Source organism: Taeniopygia guttata, chromosome 2 (genome assembly GCF_048771995.1).
Source record: "Taeniopygia guttata chromosome 2, bTaeGut7.mat, whole genome shotgun sequence".
Lineage (NCBI taxonomy): Eukaryota > Metazoa > Chordata > Aves > Passeriformes > Estrildidae > Taeniopygia > Taeniopygia guttata.
Window position 1 is genome coordinate 34,513,532 of NC_133026.1, and position 23,456 is coordinate 34,536,987.

General features: G+C 40.2%; 1 protein-coding gene across 5 annotated transcripts in view; it reads left to right on the forward strand.

Moving 5' to 3' along the window:
• The window catches only part of CREB5 (cAMP responsive element binding protein 5), a 257,668-nt gene that overhangs the window by 139,505 nt on the left and 94,707 nt on the right, over positions 1–23,456 (forward strand). Inside the window, exon 1 of one of the 5 annotated variants that reach the window (XM_030264903.4) lies at positions 15,030–15,185. The exons of the other annotated variants lie outside the window; for them this stretch is intronic. Coding sequence (XP_030120763.1) covers positions 15,139–15,185 — 47 coding nt within the window. The 5' untranslated portion in view covers positions 15,030–15,138. Of the gene's footprint in view, positions 1–15,029; positions 15,186–23,456 lie in introns of those variants that run through there. 5 annotated transcript variants of the gene reach the window in all.

The window sequence follows — 23,456 nt, forward strand, 5'->3', positions numbered from 1 at the left end:
TCTTGTGTTAGAGCATGAATTTCAATGAAGGGATAAATGGTGACATCTCACCCCTTTGCCAGTTTTTAAGGATTGAGTTGTGTTATATTAAATTGTGCCTGGAAATCTCTGGTTAATACATTTAGAGAAACAGCTCTCAGAAACATCTACCTTCCTTCCTTCCTCCTTAAAACAGTAATGAATCCAAATTGCTAATAAAATATAAGAGCTCAAAGATGTTGTACACAGACCTTGTTTCTGGGCTGAGTATTTTTTTAATGTCAGTTTTCCCACAGCTGTTAAAATGTTACAAACATTAAGGCATCAAAACTGTCTAGCCAAGAAGAGAGACTTTTCTTTCTTTACACTCTTGAATTGTTTGACTATTTTGTTTAGAAAGGCTCAATTCTGTGCTTCACTCTGTGGAGAAAGTAAACTTGTAATCTGTCTGTACTGTAAATCTTAGTTAAGAGCCATTCATTGAAGAATAAACTATGCTTTCTGCTGTGAGCCTGTTTTTCTAACAAATAAGATTACGTGCCTGTGAACAAAGAAAGGAGATTAACAGATACATGTTGTCCTATATGCATTTTGAAACTGTTTTCTTAAATAGTAGGAAAAACTCATTTAAAGGTTATGTTTATTAAAAAATCCTGACATTCAGGATTTATTTCTGCTTTGCCACGGACTGCCAAGCAAAACCAGGGAGGCTGTGCTGTAGTTTGGAATTAGAAAAGGACTTGTTGAAGGGATCAGGAATATTTTGAAGTGTATGTATTTATTGCAGGAAATTAGGTCCTTTTTGCATGAGCATGGGGAGCAATCAAAGGACCAAGGATGCCTTCCCTTCTGCAGTCCTGGACCCCTGTACTCAGCATCCCAACCCAAGAGTGTGTTTTTTCTCAGGGCCACATGCCAGCACTGCTCAGGCTGTGTTAAACCTTTCTTCTTATTACATTTTCATGCTGCCTCTTCATCTCCCTCCAGTGTGACAGCAATCAACCCACACGGCTTTCCCTACAAAATAACTTGGCAAAAGCTTTTCCCCCCAACCATCCTTATTACTGAGTAACTTTATACTTTTTTGGTCTTTGTTCAAAAGAGAACAAAAAAGAATCAACAGAGAAAGGAAGGATAGTTTCAAGGTAGTTTAACCTGGACTGTAGCAATGTATTTTCTGGGAGTATGTTCATCCCCAGGCTTTTTAATGCAGGGTGCAAGAGGCCCTGTCAGCTGAAAGGGTAATCAGCTAATACCAGCACCATCATTTAAGTTCCAGGAGGGTGATCCAAACTGCCCTGAATTTAGCAGCTAAACTGGTACCCAGCTGATGAGAAAACTCCCAGGAAAAGTTGGTGTATTTCTTGAGGTCATACATAAACATTGTGGCATGTCGTCCTTTCCCCCTTTACCATATTTTCCCATTTTTCTTCTTCAAATAAAAAAGAAGCTGACACTTTCACAAACATGAATACATGTTTCGTTGTTTGTGGCATTGTTTATTGACTTAGATGTGAAACTCAGATCTTCCCTGGGACTTTTTGAGGAAAGAATGGTGGAAAACACTGGTTACATCTATGTAAAGAAAAAGCCAAGTGAGCCAGATCGCAAACCGAATCTTGCTTAGAAATCTTAAGAATGGGAAATTTTTGCAGTCATCCCCCAAAAACTGTGGCACAGTTTTTAAAGCCTATTTAATGTCATGTCTTTTAGGCTTTTTTTGGTGGGGTGGAATTATTGTTTTAGAGTTAATATAAATAGGAAGAAATCTGTAATCCCAAAGCTATAAATATTTTGCTTTCATAAAAATTATGGAATCATTGAGCTATATGGCTGGAGGGGACTTCAAGTGTTCATCCAGTGCTCTGCCCAAAGTAGGATTAAGTAACATCTACATCATTTCTGACAGAAATATCTTTAATGTGTTTTTGACAACTTCCAGAAATGTAGAGCAGACATCCTATTGCTGTGCTTAACTCTATTCACTTTGAGACAAGTTTTTCTTTCAGTCTAACCCAAACCCTCCCTGATGCAAAAGCAAAAGTTCCTTTTGTTTTTGATTCTACTTAATATAGAAATGGAGAGAGATATTATTTCTTCTGTCTGTCAGTCTCTTGTGTATTTGAAAATTCATTATGTTCACCTCTGCCTTGTCTTCAATAGAACAACCAGGTTGCTCAGTCCATCCTTAGTCATCTTCTAGATTTCGGAGTATTTCTCCAGCTGTCCCAAGGCTTCTCCTCTGCCTGATGCCCCCTTTAGCTAGGAACAGTACCTAAAAGTGGATGTGGTATTTCCAATGGGACCTACTGAAGCAAAGGAAAGGATTCATACACCTGTGTTCAAAAATTTGGGTAGGAAATAAAAAATTCATTTCCTACTTGTGAACACCAAGAAGTCCAGCAACACTTACAGATGGTCCCCATTTGAAACGCAATGTTTGCCACTGAAAAAGCTAGAAATAATTTTTTTTCAGCTTATCCAAACCAAGGGAACTCTGCAGAGAAGATTGTTTTTAACTGTGGAATCCACAGCATCACTAATAAATTATGACAGTGTGACAAATGACCCATCTCAGCAGAGGATCCTGCCTAAAATTCCATTTGGTTAATGGTGCTGCACCTACCAAGGTTCCTGCTGGAATCCTTGGTTCAGAGCTGACTCCAGGGGAAGTGTGCCACCTACTGAATCACCAGCTCTGCTTCCTGAAGCACCCTGGGATTTCCTTGGAGGGCTCCCAAATGCATTTGGCCAAGACCAACCCTGTTTAGCTTATGAGAGCAGACCAGATCACAGCCTGAGGCTGTTATGGCTGCTGGCCATATTACTCATTGGGGATGTTTAGTCATGTATCTCTATGAAGGGAGACCATATTGCATTAAATGTCTCAAGTTAGTTCTGCATATATTGTTTGTAAATTGCTTTGTGAGCCTTTCGGAGTGGAAAGAGCTGCATATGTATAAAATATTAAGACTTAATGGAGTGTATATAACATGTATGTATACCTTGAGGTAATTTTTATAATAACCATTCACATATAGCTGTGTCATTGAAAATGTAATAAAACAGAGCAGGAAGGCAGCTCTTAAGTTCTGCTGTTTAAGTTCTGAATTATTCTGATTTAACTGTTGAAAGTCTGGCTTTGATACTTAAATGTTGCTAAATTTCAACAACATGGTTTAAATCTAATAGAAGTGAATACTGGGATAAACATTGTACAGGTTACATCAATTGGAATATAAATGGTCAACTTGAATGCAGTAAGTCCTTACTGATATTTTATTATTAATAAATTCACAAATGGTAGATGTTTTTGCAATAACACACCTCATTTTCTCATTCTAGGCAACGCACCACCCCCTCCAGTAGGTAACTTACAGCAGTAGTGTCCAAGTCTTCCAATATCAGGAAGAGTTATAACTTAAGAGAGTGGATGCCGCTATATTGTATGTGATATTTGCTTCCTCTCTCTAACTTTTGCAGGGGATAAGAGTTAGGCAAAGCAGACACTGGTAGCTGAGTATCCTCACTATAGGGTGGACTATTACAGTTGATCGGGTTTTAGAAGTACAGCTAAACCCCAACAATTACAAGCTAGCATGCTTTACACATCTGTCCAAACTACAAAACTTGACATTAATTTTTTTTGGTCTCTTTTAGAGGTACTAGCCCTAAAATATGTCTTGTCTTCTGTGAACAATCTCTGATCCTGGCATTAATACCACTTATGACTTCCTTATCTAGAGTCTTTGCCTCACTCTACCCCTGCTTTGAGTGTGAGCAGCAGGAATTCAAAATAAAAAAGCATTAAAGAACTGCTGGCACCTTGTGGTAAATGTTTGAAAAACATTTTTAGCAACAGTTTAGACTGTAAACCATATGAATTTTATCAGTCATTAAAACTATTCTGATGAAAGAAAGGATCCATACTATTTTATTCTATTTACCTCCCTTCTATGACCCTTCAGTCCATTTTTTGCCTGCTGCCTACGCTACCTGGCACACACTAAAAAAAAAGCTTTTTTAAAAAGCAGTTTGAAAAGTTACAGTGGGCCTGGCTACTTTCAAATGTTATAGTTTTCTTTGCAAGGCTACTGAGTGAGAGGCAAGAGCAGATTTGTATGGAGGAAAGAAAGCTTAGCTCAATGGAAATACGTTTAGGCAGAGAAGATAACTCAGATGTTTCCTTGTGCTGGTTTTGCTTCTTATTAACTCAATGCAGAGAGGCAATATGAAAGACGTGACTTGGGTGGGATTTGAGAAAGGCAGAGCAGTGGTCTGGTGCACTAAGTTGGGAGGCTTTGCTCAGGAAGAATGAGGCTTCAAGGAGCCTTATTGCAAGGGAAGAGAGGGGTGGAAGGGAGCAGAACTGCAAAGGTCACAAAGTAGCCAAGAGTAGGCTGAGTGAGAACAGGAAGAATAAGATTGGTATCATAGACGAGGAGATCCAATAGGTTAGATCAAATATATGTGTAAAGAAGACAAAACAGAAAGCTCTTATACGAAAACATTTCTTGTGAATGAGCTGAGCTGTGTTTCAGACAGTGCATCAGCCCATCTCTCATCTGTGCTTTTTTCTAAGTTCACTAGTATGCTGCACTTTACAGACCTTTTTCTTTCTATAAATTTTTTATAGAAGCCAGGTTAGCTGAAATGAAAAATGGAATTGTTTTTTCTTAGGTGTATGATTTCAAGCTTAGTGAGAAAACCTGGGGAAAATATAATTGACCTCAAGAAAGCACAACTTTGAAGGGCTTCACCAAATAAAATCTAATTTTTATCAATGCCCTTTTAAACATTTTTTAGTGGACTGCTTGCATGGCAAAGTTCAACTTTGTTCCCAGGGTATCTGACTGAAACACTTTTTACACGTTTTGCTATCTTTATTCAAGACAGACAAAATTGTTTAAGGAAATATTTTAAAAAATATTCATTATCTGGCAAAGACCAGGCCTGCTATATTTCAGCTTAAAAAGGGAAAGTTTTGGAGGTTTTAAAAATTAACTAAAAAGGGGAGATAGAATGAAAATGAAGATATAACTGTCAACATAAGTTTTCATGTCATTCATTCTGCATCTTTTAAAAAAGTCAACTTTATCTTTTTACATAATCACATTTATTAGATATGCATAATGCTTTGTGTATGATAGTATCTGTTATCTAGATGTGTGTTTTTGAGAGATTTGCCCCTACATATGAGTATTATGAGCACAAGAAAGAGGCAGGTGAAATCAAAGCAGTCACAACCTAGAATTAATTCTGGTTTTGCTTTGGCTCTAGATTGACTAAATCCTTGGAGCTGCTTTTGGGTAGCTGCAGCTTGCATTTCTTTTACTGTACTTGCAAATATCGAATATGTTTTTGTTTGAGCACTATGGAAATTCTGACCAGCTAAGGAATGAGATGCAACTGAATAGAAATTTTCTGACTTGACTCCAAAATATAGAGGACCAAGAATCTTCGAAGCTGTCCTGGGTAAAAGTTAGGTGATGACAGTGAGGGCTACCCACCTTTATGTGTCTTTAGGCTGGAGACAGAATAGCTAACACGGACAATCAAAGCAAAATAAAAACACGAGAAAGTGAAGACATATTAACTGACCAATAAAAATAATAACATTCATGATAATCAAGCAACCAGACTGTAACTTGTGCTCTGAACCTTGCCAAATTTGGGGCTGCTGGCAAGCCACCAAGAATAGCACATCCAACAGACAAGGGCCCCTCATCTGAGAGCCTTGCTGCGGTCTCCAGAGAGCTTTGCCCTCTGAACCAACGGCGAGAGCATCCCGGCCGCTCCGAGCAAACCGACGGAGATCGCTGGGAAGGGAGACTCAGCTGAACTTGTCTGCTGTGTGAATTGAGATTAAATGAAGGGACTCAGTTGTTATTTAGTAAAAACAGTTTCCTAGGTTACCTTAGAGTAATTTTTACTGTGTTGGTATGATGTAATCAGCTGGTTTAACATCTAAAGCGAGTAAAATATGTGCATATAATTTTTTTTTAAAAAAGATGTTTCTAATCACTTTCATTTTGCACCCACTTAGGTCAATATTAATTGTTGGCATTCACTGAGGATTTACAAACAGGCTTAGGAGTGTAATAATTTAGATTTCTACATCTGATGGCCTGAAAGTTAGAGGGAGTAAAGAGTTTTGTCAGACTCCTAGATCTTTCCTCCCACACATGCTGGCCACCAGATAAATCATGTGTATGAGTTTATAGTGGAGTCAGTGCTGGATGTTAAGCAACACCCAGAAGTGAAGTTCTTGAAATAATTTCCTGTGAAAGCAACAGTAGACAGATTTGTAATCACAGATCACGACATTAATCAAGTAAACAAACCATCCATTTTTTCCTGTGACATTACTGAAATCCCTTTTAGGAACACTGAAAATTGTACATAATGACACTGCCTAATAACAAGCATAACTGGAGCAAAATGGTACGCAGTGCAGGCAGTTTCTCGGGTCTGTGGAGCACAGATGTAAAATTCCTCTCTAAAACGTGCTGAGTGCCAGCAGACATCTGAAATACTGCTTAAATATTCTAGTAGTATTAATGTAACTACTTATCTCCATTGTAATTAAAACATTTTTCCTCTTTAATTTTTTTACAAAAAGTTGCTTACTGCACTCTGTCAGCCAAGAGAAGTTTCAGGCAGGGCTGAGAGTGAACCTGTAAATAAGGGTAATCTTTGTCCTGCCCTGCTATTCGCTCTGACAAATCCCCACTCAGTAAAAGCTGCTGACAGCTGCAGACTGCTCAACAACTGCAGCTAATGCGGAGGAGTCTGTCCTAGGAAATAGGACAGGTAGGTTTCACTCAATGTGCTTTAAGATGAGTTTGCTTGGGGGGGGAGAGAACTGTGTGGTGTTGAAGGAGGAGGCTGTTTGTGGAGCTACACAGTGTCCAGTATAGTCCCGATTTGCTTTAGTGTTATGTTCTCATTAATGATGGTAGTGAAAGTATGTCAAGTCCTGCTGGTGACGCAGGCTTTGGAGACATTGGCAATACTGAGACAGACCTGGATATCATACAAAAGAAAACAAAAATGGAAAACCAACCCAAAAAACATGGATGAGCTTTGAGTACTGAAGTAATGGCAATGGAATGAAATTCAGTATTTAAAAATGCAAGGCTGTGCCTGGGGGGACTAATAAAAATTTCTAGAAGCAGAAGAAGAAGCTGGGAGCTCATCATCTGGAAATGTCTGTGTAGGAGGAGGGCTCATGGATCGGAATAAATGGTCATGGAGTGGCAGCAAGCTTCTGTGATCATTTGCTCATTTCCTAGGAACTAGTACTTGTAAAAAACACTTATCAGGAAGATGGCTTTCCAAAAGGGATGGGAAATGTGAGATGGCATGATGAATTTATCTGGATCTAACTTTTAATACTGATGAAAGCATGATAACGAAGGCAGGGAAGGTTGCAGGAGGAAAACTTAGGTAATTAAGGGATACACAGAGAGGGTTGACACGTTCAGCAGAAAGGGCTGGGAAAAGGTCCTTGCAGCAGGAGTCTGGGCAGATATGAAAGAGGTACAATTACATTGGTAAAAGCCAGAGAAAATGATGTTGCAACTATTGACGTGCAGGGTGGTGAGACATATGTTCCGGTTATGAAGCAATTGCAGGAATATATCAGCCCTGAAGTGTTTTCAAGCTAAATTCAGGTTGGCATTCCACGAAGAATGATTAACACAAAAAAGCTTGAACATTAGGAATTAAGACAGTAGAAGAATTCTAAATCTTAAGAAATTAAATTCATTCTACTCGAAAGGAAGAAAGAAAGATAAAGTTTTGGGCAGACAAGAGAGGAAGAGTAAAGGCTGAGGATTTGGAAAGTTCAGAACTGAGGGGACAGATATCAGCTAAAAGGAGAAACTGACTGAAGGGCTGCTCTCTTGCATCAAAACTATTCAGTTACAATCACAGAAATGTTCACTTATGTCTTGGGCTAGAGTGAACTCTGCAGGTTCTCAGATGAGTTAGTCATCATTGTTTTAATGTTTATCCTGTTTCCATAATAAATATATTTTTTCTCTTTAAACAACTTTAAAGTTTAGTTTGTTTGCTGTTTTTCTTTAAATCAAGCTGTGGATTATTTTTCGGCCTGGTGCACTTTTTCCAATACAGAATTTACAGAAGTGCCTCATTTGTATGGGCTGCAGTCACTAGGACAAGCAGGACCATTTGGGGTTGTACAGCAGCAGGAACAAGCTAGTGTTAGAGGGTATCCAAGCAGAAGACTGTAAGTCTAGTAGAAGCAGTACGCTCACTGTGTACTTCAGAGTATGTACAGATACTTTTTTACTCCAGAGTTTGGGTTTTTTTACGCAAGAATGGAAAAGTTGTATGTTTTCATTCATAGAAACTGATGTTGAAACTAAAGCATCATCCTGTACCACAGAATGTGAAAGTTAAGCTACAAATTATTTCTCTTTCATTTAGCATCACAGTAAAACTAGTGGTATAACTCTGACTCTGATCCTTTCAAGTCAGTCCTGAAAGGATTTATCTGAGTGTCTACAAGAGATCTGTTTCGTTTTAATATGTTTGGAGTTAATAGATAGCCATACTTTTTTTCAGAAGAAAAGCGCTGGAAGACTAAACAAGTATGTAAATCCTAAAATCATAAGTGGGTACAGATGGACCTCACTTGATTTCAGAAAGGGTCTATCAGATAATGATTCTGTGGCTGGAGAAGTTCCTATGAAAGAAACTGAAATGGATTTCCTGGTTTACTCCTATTAAAAAAAAAAAAAAAAGAAAAAAAGGAAAATACTTTAATGATTTCCTTTTAAAATATCTAACAATGTAATAGCTTTATATTATCAGATACAGAGTTTTAAGTCTTATGTCTGACTTGTAACACTGGAAACTTTACATCACAGTATGTTTCAACAAGAGTCACTGCAAACAGGGATCTGCAGGCTGGCCCTTGGTTGTGGCTGCATCTCAGTTTCTGTGCTGCAGACCTGTGTGATTTTTTTTACGAAACAATAAAAAATTCTAATTTGCACAAGAATAGGCTGGCGTTTAGGTGTCAAGTAATTTCAGATACTTGGATAAAGTCAAGTTGAAAATAGTACCTCCTGCATAATGAATTTTCATCATCCTGATAGTTATTGAATGCTGTAAAGCCTGTGTGTGAGGATGAACCAGGATCAACAGAATTACTTGGCTACTTGTAATTCATGGAACTCCAAAGCTTAAGTCAGCAAGACTTGTTCAGCAGGAGTCCAGAAAAATTTCAGCAAGACTTGTTCAGCAAGAGTCCAGAAAAATTTCCTAGTGGACTGTTATAGCTGTTAATTTTCAAGGAGGAAATATTGCACTATTAGCTGGATTACTAACAAAAGAGGGCGTATCTTAAAACAAGTTATCTTCTGTATGTTTTTATTAAATAACACTGAATTTGTCCTGCTCTAATGAGGTTGATCTGAGTCTGAGTGCTCCCCTTTTCCAGCTGGAACTGAGTTCCAGACACTTGCCTATTAAAAAAAAAAACTTCATTAGAACATTAATTATTGCTATTGTGCTGAAAAATAAAGATGAAAGCTAACAAAAATGCATGGAGATGACAGTTTAAGGGAAGAATAAAATTTGGTTCAGTTCTGAAATTTGTTTTAGAGCTCTACTATTTATTTTTCAGTGCTTACCATACTGTACTTCAGAGAAAATATTTTCAATTATAGCACATATTGTTGCTCTTTGAATCCAAATTCTGCTATTTCAGCTTACTTTTCTGTCTGCTAGAAGTAAAATGAAAGAGCATCAAAACCAGATCCTTTTTCCTGCTGCAATCTTTGAGATGCAGCTATATGTGATAAAGTTTTCACTGTGTCCAAGACAAAACCTGTAGAGTTCTAACTAAAGATTAAGATATTTGAGCTCTAGGGTCAAGATATTTAGTGTAGATGTATGGCAAATCTTCTCTGAGCAAGTCTAAAAAGAGCAGTGGCTCCACATTTTGACCAGCCCATACTAATTATCTGTTTGAGTAATTAGAATTGCAGTGGGGGAAGGGAACCTCCTGTTCATTATGCACGAATATCAAAGATTACACGGTGTTTTTTACCTAATTGCAGCTGTTCGCTTCTGTCCTTAGTCAACATCTCCCCTCTACACTCCTGTGCCATCGGCTGGCTGGCTGCGATCTCCCATGTTGGGGGTTAATTGCACCATGTGTCTTTCAAGATGCTTTGTGATCCTTCAGGGTAGAAGGTTCTACTGAAATGTAAAATGTTATTAATTATTTTGCATAAATTGCTATGTTATCTGTCTTGGGTATTTGTGGTTTACAGCTACAATAAAAGAGGAGGCTGATCACACTGCATGACTCAGTGATATGTAACTGGATACAAAGCTCTTCACTTCCAGGTCAGCCACTTGCCACTTGCCACTGGCCCATGGCTGTTTGGTGAGTATAAAGTAAGCAGGCTATTCTATTTCCTAGTAGTTGAATGCTCCCAGCATAAACCCCCCATGATCCCAAGTAGCTTCAATGTGCTTAAAACTTTGTGGGAAAGTTTTTCTTGAGATCATTCTTGAAGATTCATTGCCAAAATGTGTTGAGGAAGTCTACTGGCCATCATGCCCATTGCACATTTCTGTCTCCAGAGAAGTTGGACCCAAACTTTGGCAGTTCTTCTTCCTTAAATATTTTCAGAGCAATATGTTTGAGCATGTGTGTGAGAGTGGGAGATCTTTGTTCCAGGTTTCATTTAGATTTCGTCCAGTCCAGTGCTTATGTTCAATAAATCTGGGGCAGTGCTTACAAAGGATATTTCCAGATACTTTATTTTATTACAATTTGGAGAGTTCATAGGAAAACCTTTGATACGGCTCAATGCTGAGCACTTTGATCTGAGTCTTCTTAAACAAAAAATGTCTTTTTCTGAAGAACCAAAGTGACCTGGGAACATGTATCCCGTTTCCTTATGAGTAACCTGAAGAATCCACTCCTAGCATTGCTTTACTTTAGTTTCTTCTGAAACTGTGGATATTTACATTTTTATGTCCTTGCTAGTGACAACTAGCCTGGACAGACAGCTTCCCTTGTGCAGACATTTGTGTAGACAGTCCCTCTGTCCACTACAAAAACATGGGACACCCAAGTTGAACTAAATGCTGAATACCACCACATGGGTTTGCAGTGGTCTGTAACTGAAAAGGTTCACTGGAAACAATTTGCAAAGAAATCCTTAGGAAACCACCTGGATGGTTATTTTAGATTAAAAAAGGAAGAGATGCCACTTTAAAAAAATAATTTTTAATACTGGGTTTAAGGTTCCATACATGTGATAGTCATTAAAGCTTATTTAACCTTGAAATTATCTGGCCTCTTTAATTCCACAGGGACTGCAAGGCTCTTGGGTTAGAAATGAAAAATAATGTCAGAATGAAAATGAGACTTTCCTGAGTGCAGGACCATTATTACAGAATATTTTCTTAATCAAGCCTCTTTAAGTGCCAAGCAGTGGAGGAAAAAAATAATCAGGTTATGCTGCTTTTATCCACAGGGCCTTTACTGATGCCTTGGGCAACTGATTGACATAGGCAAAAGTCAGTCTCAAGGGCTGGATGAGACACACTCACCTAAAATGTGTGTAGGACTTGTGATCTGTCCATCCTCAATCTCAACTGCAGTACACCCAGTTCCTTTTTACAATATGCATTTGGGATAATCCCAGTGCACTCTGACGTTTGGACTCTTAAAAGTCAGAGCTTTCTGGTTGTTAAGACTGGAAACTTTCAGCAGAAGGAGTGATTTTTGTCAAGTCTCAGTTACACCAAACATCTGTGGTGTGCCCCACCACCCTTTCCCCAAGGATGAAACATTCTGCAGGGAGGGTGTTGCAAGAATTCCTGAACTAGACAGCTAAGCTGGAGTCATAACTGTCCTGGCCAGGGCCCTAGTTTGAAGGAGGCTCCCTTTAGAATTAAAACATCCTATAACTCTCATCACAACAGCCCTATTCTTGATGAACATGGAAATTTAAGGCTGGGGTTGGAATGGGGGGGAGAATGAAAAGACAGACCAGTAAACAGATAAAGAGGGAGCTCTTGCATGCAAGTGGAATTTCCTCTGAGCACAGGACATTCTTTATCATTAACTGCTCTGTCACAGGAAGGAAAAGGGGAAAACTGTGTTTCCTGTTATGGGGAAGGAAAAAATCAATAGGCATTGGAAATACCTGCCTGGAAAGAACTTTTTGGTTTCCCATCAGCAAGAACAAATAAGTTTTTAACTCCTTTGGAGTATGATGTCTGTTTTAAAACAATTTCTTGAAATAGGATTTCAACGTAAACATGTAATTTAGAAATGCAGTTCAGACTGCTTTGATCTTTCTTGTTCATTTCAGAAATGCTCTTACTCCTAGAAATATCTTGTATAAGACACTGTTTTAAAAGCAGAGTAATTCTTCTGAGTCTGTGTCTATGAACATAGTAATAGTTAGAAAGGCCTTTTTCCATGCACACCCTTTCACTCCTGTGATATTATGGTTAAGATGCTCACAGATGGGCAAAGGTCTGCTATTGCTTCTGGTGAACAAAATTTTCTTTTGGAAAGAGAAGACTTATGAAGCAAATCCTCAAAGCCTCAGGAGGACAATGAACTACCCTGTGGCTTCTACATAATCTCTTTGGTTGCGTTTTGCTTCGAATATCTATAGTGGTAGAAGTGTGGGTTTTTCAGAAGAGTGAGAAGAGGCCCAAAGACTGCAGGAATGGGTGTATTATATGCTCAAGCAGCCTCATAGTAACCTGAGTTGCCCAAGGTAATCCTTTTTCTCTTTAGGTGGCATCTTGCTTCTTTGCAAAGCTGGACAAGGGGATTTAAAGTCATTCCTGAGCTGTAGCCACATTCCTGTGTTCTGAGACGGGGATCTGTCCTGGGCCCAAAACAAAGTTTACAGCAATATCAGTGGATAACTGAATGAGCAGAAGCATAATGTAAGAAGACAAAATAAAAAGAAGGAAGGAGGGAAGATGACCTCTTAGACATGCACAGAAAAAGGGGTAGAACTTTCATTTTTTTAAGTGGATAGAGAAAAGTGGGATAAGCTTAAAATGAAACTATCGGCAAAGCTGGAATTAAAAGAGGGCTTTAGGAATGATCTAACTTTTATTTTATTACATGACAGAAGACAAAAAATCAATAGCTGGTAATTCAGACATAAATGAGTTATACAGGCCATTGACACAATGGACCAAACTTTATAACAACCACATCTGATGCTGTCAAGCCACAGGCTTCAGTGGCGCCAGTAATAATTATGGCTGATCACCTCTAATTCAGAGCTGCCTCGTTTGATAAAGGTGTCACTCTGAGTGGCTGCAGCATCAGTATCTATTGAGGATGTCATCCAGCAGGTCAGGTTGCTGTGGAGAACTGTGGTTTTTTAAATTGAATAGGACAAACCCTTAGTTTTCTTTTCCTCTCATTCTGTCTGTAAAAATCATGTATATCTTAAGCAAATAAATAATTAGAACTCAAGATCAAACTATGACAGAAGCTAATAGTGTTGATCCATAGACATCAACACTATATATATTCTAAACCATATATCGACACTATATATATTCTAAAAATAATTTAAAACTGTAAGAGTATTCTCAGGAGGAGGCTTTGGTACTTTAATAATCTCTGTTGCACTGCTGCGGTAATCAATTAAAGAACCCACCCCAAAAAAACCCCAGTGTGGTAAAATGCTGCTAGGCAATAGAAATTGATTTCCCATAAACTCACATCATCATAAGGAAGAAAAGGAAGCACACTGACTTTCCTGTTTTCCTACTGTTTTCTAAATTTGAGGGGCATAAGTGCATCCACTGAGTGTTGGAAAACTGAGTTTCACTCATAGATATGAGGAGAAGTGGCTTTGTGAAATAATTCTTGATCTATAAAGAAAGGAGACAGATACGTCTATGGTGTTTCACGTGTCATTAATACTTATATCCACAGTTGGATGTCAAAACTATTAGTCTTTGAATTGCTTAGGGATGTTATGTGTGCTTAGACATTTTCATTTATTATTATTATTATTATTATTATTATTATTATTATTATTACTTAGGTTTTGCATTCTTTTGTGGACCAACTGCTTGGTACGGCATTGCTACAATCAATTGGGAGTTATGAACAGTAAGAAAGCCCTCTGTGGGGGAGGACATAAGAGGTATTTCAGCCACAGCCACTGCAGCATTTAGCATCAGGAGCACTTTGACAAGGCAGAGCACTTTACACCACAATAGCTTATCCTTGCGTGCGTAAAAGTTTATTAGAAGTTCCATTTAGGAACATTCTTTACGCTTAAATAAACCAGACTTATGAGGGAAACACCGGAAAGGCAATAAGAGCAGCACAGCAGTGAGTTAGTTCTAAACTTGCTGCACAGTATGGCTTTTCTGGTACTTTATTCTGTTCTGGGGAAAGAAGATGCCTTGCACCTGTGTGTTTGGATACGGAGGCATACGGACGGTGCAATAAACAGCCCCGCCGTTTTCCTTCAAAAACCTGGGACTCAATTCCAGCTGTGCTCTGCTGAGGCAGAGAAATCCCGGTCTGAGGCACAACCTGCAAAGCGGCGCTCTCCATCTCCCAGAGCCCCGGGCACCCCCGCTGCTGCCCGGCTTCCCCGCTGCCCTCCGCAGCTCAGGCTCCATCTCCTTCCCCTTCCAGCGGCCGGACCTTCCCGGAGCGCGGATGGCGCGGGCTCGGGAGCGCTGCAGGATCTCCCGGTGATCCCCCGGCAGTCCTGTCAGCCCCGTGCCTGCTCCCAGGGTTTTCCTGCGCTCCGGCCGGCAGCTGCGCAGGCCCTTCGCAGGCAGCACTGTTTCTTTCTCTGTTTACTCGTTTCCAATGGCAATTGCACCACCGAGTCTCAGTACGTCTGGAACTTGGCCTGGGGCTGTTTTGGTTACATTGAAGTTTTTGCTTCAGCGCTGCCAGATTTAAATGGTGACTTCACCAGTACTGAGCTAAAAAGGAGAAAAGGGGAGGAGGGAGGTAGTGCAGCGAGCGGGAGCGAGGGAGAGGGCCAGGGCATTACATCATCGCTTGGACGGGAATCAAATGGGAAGGATATGACTCACTCGGGCTAGTTAAGCTTTGGCTCAAGTTCTACATACACTCATTCCAGGGCTCTCATGTTCTGCACCTCAGCAGGGAATTCAGGCTCAGTGATGTCCATGAGGTTTGTTTTTAATTTTCTTTTCCTTTTCTGATTTCTATATAGTTTCCCCCTCCTCCTCGCCTTCCTCCTCCTCCTCTCGTCCTCCCCTCCCGAGTCCCCTTTTCCCACTCTTTTCCACTTCTACAGAGTTTGTTTTCTGGTGCGTGTATCCTCAGCTCTTAGGAGCAGAAGCTGTTTTTTCGACCAAACCAAACCCAAACAAGGAGCACAGCAAACTTGAGAGAAGTTTGGTAGTTTGTTGTGGTTTGGTGTCCCCCCCCTCCATCATTATGTTGTTCCTAATCGGAGGAGACAGGGAGAGAGTTAAAATGCGGGAACCAATCGCTTGGACGGTGATGTAATGCTGGAACTGCAGGGTTGTTAAGTAATGTGAGAGGAAGGGGGTCAGGGTTGCAAAGCATTTACCTGCTGTCAAGGGGCTTTAAGTTTATTATCAATTGCAGTGACTGTAACTGGCTTCAGACTGCACTCTCTAATTATTCACAGACTCCCCTTTTTTATCTTTTATTATTAAAAGTAAAACTATATTACGGTATTTAAAAAAATGTGATATTATCACAGCTGCGAATTATTTTCCACTGGGGTTTTTTGATATTTTTTAAATGGCTTGAAACTGGATGTCTCTTTCACAAAAAGCGCGGAGAGAGCAAAAAGAAAAGAGAGGCAAAAAGGGGTGGTTCTTCGACCGTGGCTGGTGAATTTGAAACTGTTTGAAGAAAGCAGTTCGGTCTCTGCCTAGCAGAGCGAGTAAAAGCTTCTACTGTTGGAAATCCGCTGTAGAAAATAAAACGTTTAAGGGAGGCAGTTTGCAGAGCTCATCTCAACGAGCCGCAGCTTTGCATCCTACCACTTGTCAGCAGGATTCTGATCCTCATCTTCCCTCGGGCTCGTGGCTGTCCTGCCTTTGCTGGGACCGCGGAGGTCCCGACCCTGCGCAGCAGATCCCTCCTGTCACGGTTCTGCTCTCCAGAACTGCCGGGCTTTGGGGGCACCTGCCTGCATGGATTTCCTTTACAGGACAGAGCACCGCGCTTGTCTTATTAAGTCTGTCAGTCTCCCTGCAGACCTTTCAGTCTGTTCCCCCACATAGCTAACAGTCTCTAGGTCTGATGTGGAGCAAGGAAAGGTACCTCTTCCCCGAGTTCACTGTGAGCACTTTGCCCTTAGGGTGGGCCACAGAGTTTAGCGCTAAGCCCGTGCTTGGGCATTGGTTGTGTTTAGGTGTGGGATGAATGCGAGCTACCAGGTGTGTGTTGGTGTCCTGAGGATACCCGTTCTGCTCAGAGGACTCTGCATCGAGATGTCTGCTCCTAAGGGATGACTCTCAGAAGTGCCTTTTTCAAAGGGGACTTTTGTCTCTCAGGGAAGCACTGTATTGGTACCCCCAGGAATTGCAGTGAACTCCAGATTTGCTTGGTTAACTAAAGACAGCCTTAAACATGCTTTTGAGAGTTTAGTGATATTTTTTTTTTTTTAACAACCTGTACTGGGGACTCACTGAGCAAAATAAGAAACAGCGTTGTTCTGTGGTTGGTGGCAAAACCTCCCGCTCACTTTCTGAACAAGATGAGTCCGTGGCCAGCTTCTGCCTTCCCTTCCCCCAGGTAGCCCTCTGCAAAGCCACCTTATGTTGACCTGTTATATTCCTGCACTTTATTCACAGGTTTTCCCTAAGTGCCCCTAAGTGATTTTCGAGCTCCTCAGTCAACTGCTCAAACATCAGCAGTTGCTCAGGGGCTAAACCTTTATCATTTGAGAGCCCGGCGCTGGGCCGCACCCGGGCTGGCCCACGTTGCAGTGCAGATACACCATATGGACCGGATTGCGCAGTGCTCTGGTGAGGAGGTGTGGGTTGAGCAGGGAGCTGTGCTGCTGCAGGAGTTCCCGTAGGATTTCTGACTCATACTTTCTCCTAGAAGTGTTGGGAAGTGCAGCTCCACAGACCGTCAGAATAAAGCATGGTAGATTCTTCCCTTTGCCTGCCTGCTTTAGATGCTGGGATGGACTTGTCTTCACTCTTTCCCTTCCTGCCTTTTCTGGCTGGAGACTTTAGGAAAAGTCCATCAGTGTTGTCCTAGGATAGTGTCTAGCCATGCTGGCAAGATGCTGGGCAGATGATAACAGACTGTCACACTCCATCTTTCCTCTGCAGAAATGCATCCCTGCTATTTCTTTTATAAAAACACGTGTAACATACGTTGTGCAGCGTGGCCTGAAAGTCATTGGGTATCAGATTGCATTCCACAGGGGATCAGAGTCTCACTTGTCTGGTATCAGCTATTAACATGTCACCTGTCTGGAAGGGCAGCAAAGGAGAAGTCATGGTGCTCTGTGCAGTGTGGACTGTCTGATGACCCTGCTGTGTATTCAAACTTTCGCAAATTACCCACCCTGCTGATTCACACTCGGTGAAGTTAGGTAGAAGGTGTAAAGATGTAAATCTTTCTTGCCTTTCAGAAGTGCAATGCAACTCTAAGTTACAATTTACTGCTGCTACTTCACTGACTTCAACACAGCACCACAGGAAAAACAGTTGTAAAAGCTTCTTTCCAAATGCTGAAGTTGTGAATTCTGTATGCATACACACACAGGTACGTGTATGTATGTATGTATATTGGTTGTTGAAGCAACAAAGCATATAAGTAATGAAGCATAACTGTCCAGGTGAGAGTCAGACAGCTCTGGTTGTTCTTGACAGGTGCTTTTGAAATGCACATTCTTTTGGACAACAACAAAAAAAAGGAAAGTAGCTGCCCATTTGGATTCCTCTGCTGCTAGTTGCTGGGACCCAATGTGCAGGTTTGCCAGTGGACTTGCAGCTTCATGGTCAGAGGTCAACAGCCCTGACAGTCAAGTTCCACACATTTGAAACTGGATCTTTTGGCAAGAGGATTTTCTTATTGAAGGATGGTATCTTTAGGGACCTAATTTTTAAACAGAAGCCAAGAGAAATATTAACAGTGCTCTGAAAATGAGCATCAGAAGATATATTCAGAAGCACATGTAACCTGTCAAACAAACCAGAGGCCAAACACACCAGAGCTTGGGAGTGATGTTTGCACTGGAGAGCCAACTGTGCGTGGTCGGCCTGTGAAGAAGGCAATCTGCTCCTTGCACAGCCTGGCTGGACGAGTCCCAGTAAATTTCCCCACCAAGATCCCACGTAACATTTCTGCCTGCATTGCTGATTGTGTGCATTAGCAGCTCTATAACCTGTGTGATTTTAAGACATAATTTGGTGCTCCTTAGCTGGTCTCTGCATGCTCTGTTACTGCGGTACAAAAGCAAGAGGTAAATATCAGACAGCATGTTTTTATTTCACTGAATGTGATCCCTCTGCCCCTGAATTCTTCAGTTTTCCTAGCTCTAACTTGAGACCTTTCCCTTAAACCTTTTTGGAAGACTTGGTTGATGTTTGTGAAGCCCGATGAAGCTTTCAGAGCTGGTGTCATGTGTGCTGAGATCATGGCAGGTCAGGTTTTGGACAGAGGTGTCGTGGGGCTGGCCACTCATCAAGTTTTGGACTTAGCAGGCAGGAAAACCAAGTTGTTTCCTGCACTTGGGAGGGGGTGCTGGGGCAAAGCAGTCTCCCATGCCCTTCCCCATCTCTCTGTGCTCTCACCTTCCCACCCTTCTTTTGTTCATCCTGCACATGCCTGGGCCGTGTTCAGCCCAAACTGTTGAGATCAGCTTTGCTGAAAATTACACTTCAGATCAAAATGTGAGTTAGGTTCCTCCAATGTGAAGTGAATGCTGGGTCTGTCTCTGCAGCTACAGATAAACCAGATAGGAAGGTAATTACATTTCATTCCTATCTAACTCTCTTATTTACCATAATCTCTTTTAATCCCTTTGATACTCATCATAATAATGTTAATCTTAATGAACTCATTTGGTATTAATGCGGATGTGATTTGTAAGTTCAGAGCAGGCTTACCATCCTTGTTTAGTGTTCATTAATATCCACTTAACTCTGTTTATGCTCTCTTTCTCCTGCAAATGGACTTGCATATCTTTGTCTTCCACCTAGATGATGTGGCAATTCCCATAGTGGAACTCTCTTTCCACACTCAGGTTTGTATTTCCTTTCTGTTCTTCCTACTTAAAAGATCCCAGAGCAAAGAGCTGTTGGAAACACTGCATCCATCTGCTAGTGGCTCTCTGTACCCTGTTACTTAGTAATTTCTTCCACTTAAGACTTCAAAATTGAAGGAACCCTTATCCTCTTATTTCTCATTCATGTGGCATTCCTTCTTAGATCGCTTCAGAGATATTACCTTACTATAGCCCTCGTTTTATTGTCTCAGAGGGTGAACAAGTAAGAGACACAGCCCCTAGTCTTGGCAAAGAGACAAATTATTTGTTGCTTACTACAGTACTATCCCCAAACGCTCTGTTTATGGGTGGGGTACCTTGCCCAAACAGTTTCCAGTGTGACCAGCCAATTTTAGTGAGTGAGGACTGTATTTGGATGTTGAGCCTGATCCAAAGCTTATTGCAGTGAATGGGAGAGCTGAGTTGATGGGCTCAGGATAAAATCTGTGGAAGTATCCTCTTTTCAGTCCTTTGAGCACCCACATATTTTTTTCAACATCTCTAGCTTTGGAATGTGCCCTCTTGAAAAACTACTTGTTCAACCACAGTGATCCCAGAGACTGATGAACCTTGGATCTCTATTAATATGTGATTTCCTCTCTACGTGGGTGCTTGTGTTTGTTTTTACATGTGGCATGGAATTTTTGTGTTGTGATGCTTGCTCCCTCTTGACTTCCTCCAAACACGTATTTAAAGCCTGTATTGGCAAATAGTATGAATTATTTTTCAGTCTTGGTGACACACATTTTGCTTTTTAGGTCTTTTAAATCCTTACAAGAGCCAGGAAAGTGTCATTTACTTAGCACAACACTGTTTATTCCATCCTCACTTCCATTCTTTATTTTATGGCCTGGTGTTTCCTTGTAGCACCAACTTACAGTGTTAAAATTAGTATCTCCATTGAAAACACACGACTTTTAATTTACTGAAAGATTCCTACACATTATAATAAAACTAGCCATTCTCTTGGTAAAAACTACTAATTGAGAGTGAGAATTGTAGTCTCTCAGATCATCACAAGCTGTTTTTCTGTGGTGGTCTTTATTTTTACATCATATCTTTAATTCAAGAGCATTGCAGGATGTTTTGAAAATTGCAGCCATTAGTCAAAGCTCTGTATTAGTATAAGTACAAGGTGTATTAGTTTAAATAACAAAATGGAGAGTTTTACTGCAGATATCTGCAACTCTTGTGCCATGACCATAAAAAATATGGGCAATGTGCTTCAGATAGGCACTATTTTCTACAAATCAATAAATCTGTACAGATCAAGGAATCTGTGCCCATTAGCAGAAGAAAAAATAATTATTATAATAATAAAAAAGTTCATTATCACAAGCTCTGTCAAAAGTAATGTCAGTTGAATGTTTCACCATACTGGAAAAGCCCATCAGCACCACTAATTTTATATGTCAGATTTAACATGAACTATTTTTTTCCAAATGAAGCCTTACAAACCAGAACAGAAAATATGTGCCAGACCAGGTTCTTCCTTGACCTCAGTTTAAGGCAACTCAGTATCATGTCAGAAAAGTTCCAGTACTGTGTTCTTTGTTATGATTTGTTTTCCAGGTCAAAATGAACTTATCTTTTACTGCAGCTAAGGACATGAGCTCTATTTCTCTTGTATCACAGAATTGCAGGAATTCTCAGAGCTCTGAATACTGTCCAGTTTTCTGATAAACTTTGAATAAGTGAGTTTCTTTAGAAAACTCATGTAGAAATAAGATTGGCTGAAAAATCAATATAAACACTAAATTAAGTTCCATTTTACAGTTTGCCTGAATGAGCAGATTCCTTGCCATTGTAATCCAGTGTTGACAAGTATCTCCTGTGGCCATTAGTATGAAAGAGGGAAAGTATGAAAGTGAAGATTGGTACACAGATCTCTGTATGTATGGATCTATTTGTGTATGTAGGAGGGGTGTGTGTGTGAGTGTGTTTGTTCCCATCTTTGAGACTGCAAGGCAGAATTAACTTCTGCTATTCCTAAGCACTCATACCAGAAAGAATTTATCACCTGAATAAAATTTCAAGTTGCACGACTTAAGGTGGTGATATAGGTATATAAATTTGATCAATGGTTTCTTTCTTTTTGAAATTGACACTCTATTAGCACCCCTCAGCTGTCCTTCACATTTCAAGTTTTTCTTTAAGAATGAGAAATCAAATTTAGGGCAAAAAATTAAGCAACAGTTAAAGGGCCATATTTCTGTGCATCAGTTAAGTGTTCAGTTTGGCTTTTTGCTTGTTAATCTTGTGCAGCATGTAACTTTTCCCTGCTACTGCAATTCAGTAGATATTCTAATACTTAGTAATTAATTAAGCCATTTTTTCATTTAGTTAAAACTATTTTGACAAGACTTTGTAGTGCTCTATAAAAATACTGCAGTACATAGTTCAGGAAAAGTAAAAAAACCTTACCAGCAACATTTGTAATAATATGCAAAAATCAGTTAATATTATAAGGGGAAAAAGAGTATAGAGATAGTTGGAAGAGCATGGATTTATAAAGGTCTTCTTAGAAAACTGAAATGCGTCTGATTGAAAAGTTTCCAATGAGGCTCAGTAATTATTAAAATTTGAACTTTTGACAATAATTTTTTTCAAGAGAAATTGGGATTTTTTTTTTTCGCTAACAAATACCTTTTTTGATATTTAAGAAAAGTCTTGAAAAAGAATGTTTTTTACTTGCTATGCACCATTTAAGCTTTGTTGATTTCATTTTCTGTTTGATATTCATTGTCACTTCTAAATGGTTCTGTTACTTCTGATTTGTTTCTGTGGTCAAATGCCCAGAAAGTATGACAAGTGTCAAATGATAAAACAGGTAATAATACTCTGGCATCTGCACATGCTACATTCCAGAATTTTAAACTTTGGTCTCACCTGGTCTTGCTCAGAACAAGTTCTTGTCTGAAAGCACAGCCAGCTGCAGCTCTAATAGCTCTCTCTTTTTTCCCCCCTTAATAGACAGTTCTTTATCTCAGGGAGACTTGTTTTAAAGATGCAGTGCTCCAATAACAGGATGTTTTGGAGTGTAGATGAGATTGAGCTGGATGTAGGAAGGTTCTATAGCTTCCCCATGTAGCACTGAGCACAGGAGCGTTGAATTTCAGTGGCACATCTGCACTGGCATGTTTCTTGTGCAGAGCAATTATCAAATAGGACAAACATTACATATAATAATTAACTGATTGGCTTAGAGTCAGATATTTGGGTTTGCCCAAACAATCCCCAGAGAACTTAGAAAGATCTCTGTTGTGAGAGCAATACAAAATTTCTGCACCCAATGGAGTCTGGGGCAGTTTCGGATGAAATCTGCTTGGACTGTTGAATAAATCCAAACAAATGGGCGCCCCAAAACTGCACACATGTTCTTGTGTGAATCTGCAGGCATTATGGTCATGTTCCCTAGGCTGAATGGAGAGAGTAGCCACAGAAGCAGAGACTGGGGGAACTTGGTTTATTTACCCTGAAAAGATGGCTACCAGGGGATCTAATTACTTACGGGGTAATTACAGAGGAGATAGGGTCTGGCCCCCTTTGCAGTGTGAAGACAGAAGACCACAGACACAAGTTTCAGTGAGAGAAAATTCCGTGAGACCTAAAGAAAGAAAGATTCCAGCAGGAGAACTGTGGCAAGGTACAGCAACTGGCTGGAGTCAGTCTCTGCTACTGTAGATTTTCACACTTTGTCTAAAAAAAAAAAGCTCCCAGACCCTGATCTGATACTGCATTTAGACCTGGCTGGAGCAGCAGGTTGCACAAGGTGACCCTCTGGGGTGCCTCCTGACTGAAACTGTTCTCTGGACCTGCACTGGAAAATGATGGCAGCATGAGCTGTCTGTGCAGGGGATGCAAGCAGAAAGAATTTTGATGAGTGAAAAGTAATAAGAAAAGCAAAAGATGAGATAAGAACATAATGTCATCTAAAGCATATCCTGTGCCTGCTTGTGTCCACCTTGACTTGAGAAATAAAGAATGCATGCACTTGATGTAACACTCTAAATGTGGACTCTGAATTGCTCTGTGCTTCAAGGTGCTTAATTTCCTAACTTTCCCATCACACTGTGACAGGCACTTGAGTTTTAGTAGATGCCTGATAAATGTGCAAAGATAAAACAGTAATCATGAAACCAGCCATTTTTTTGGCTGAAATGTTAGCCAAAATAC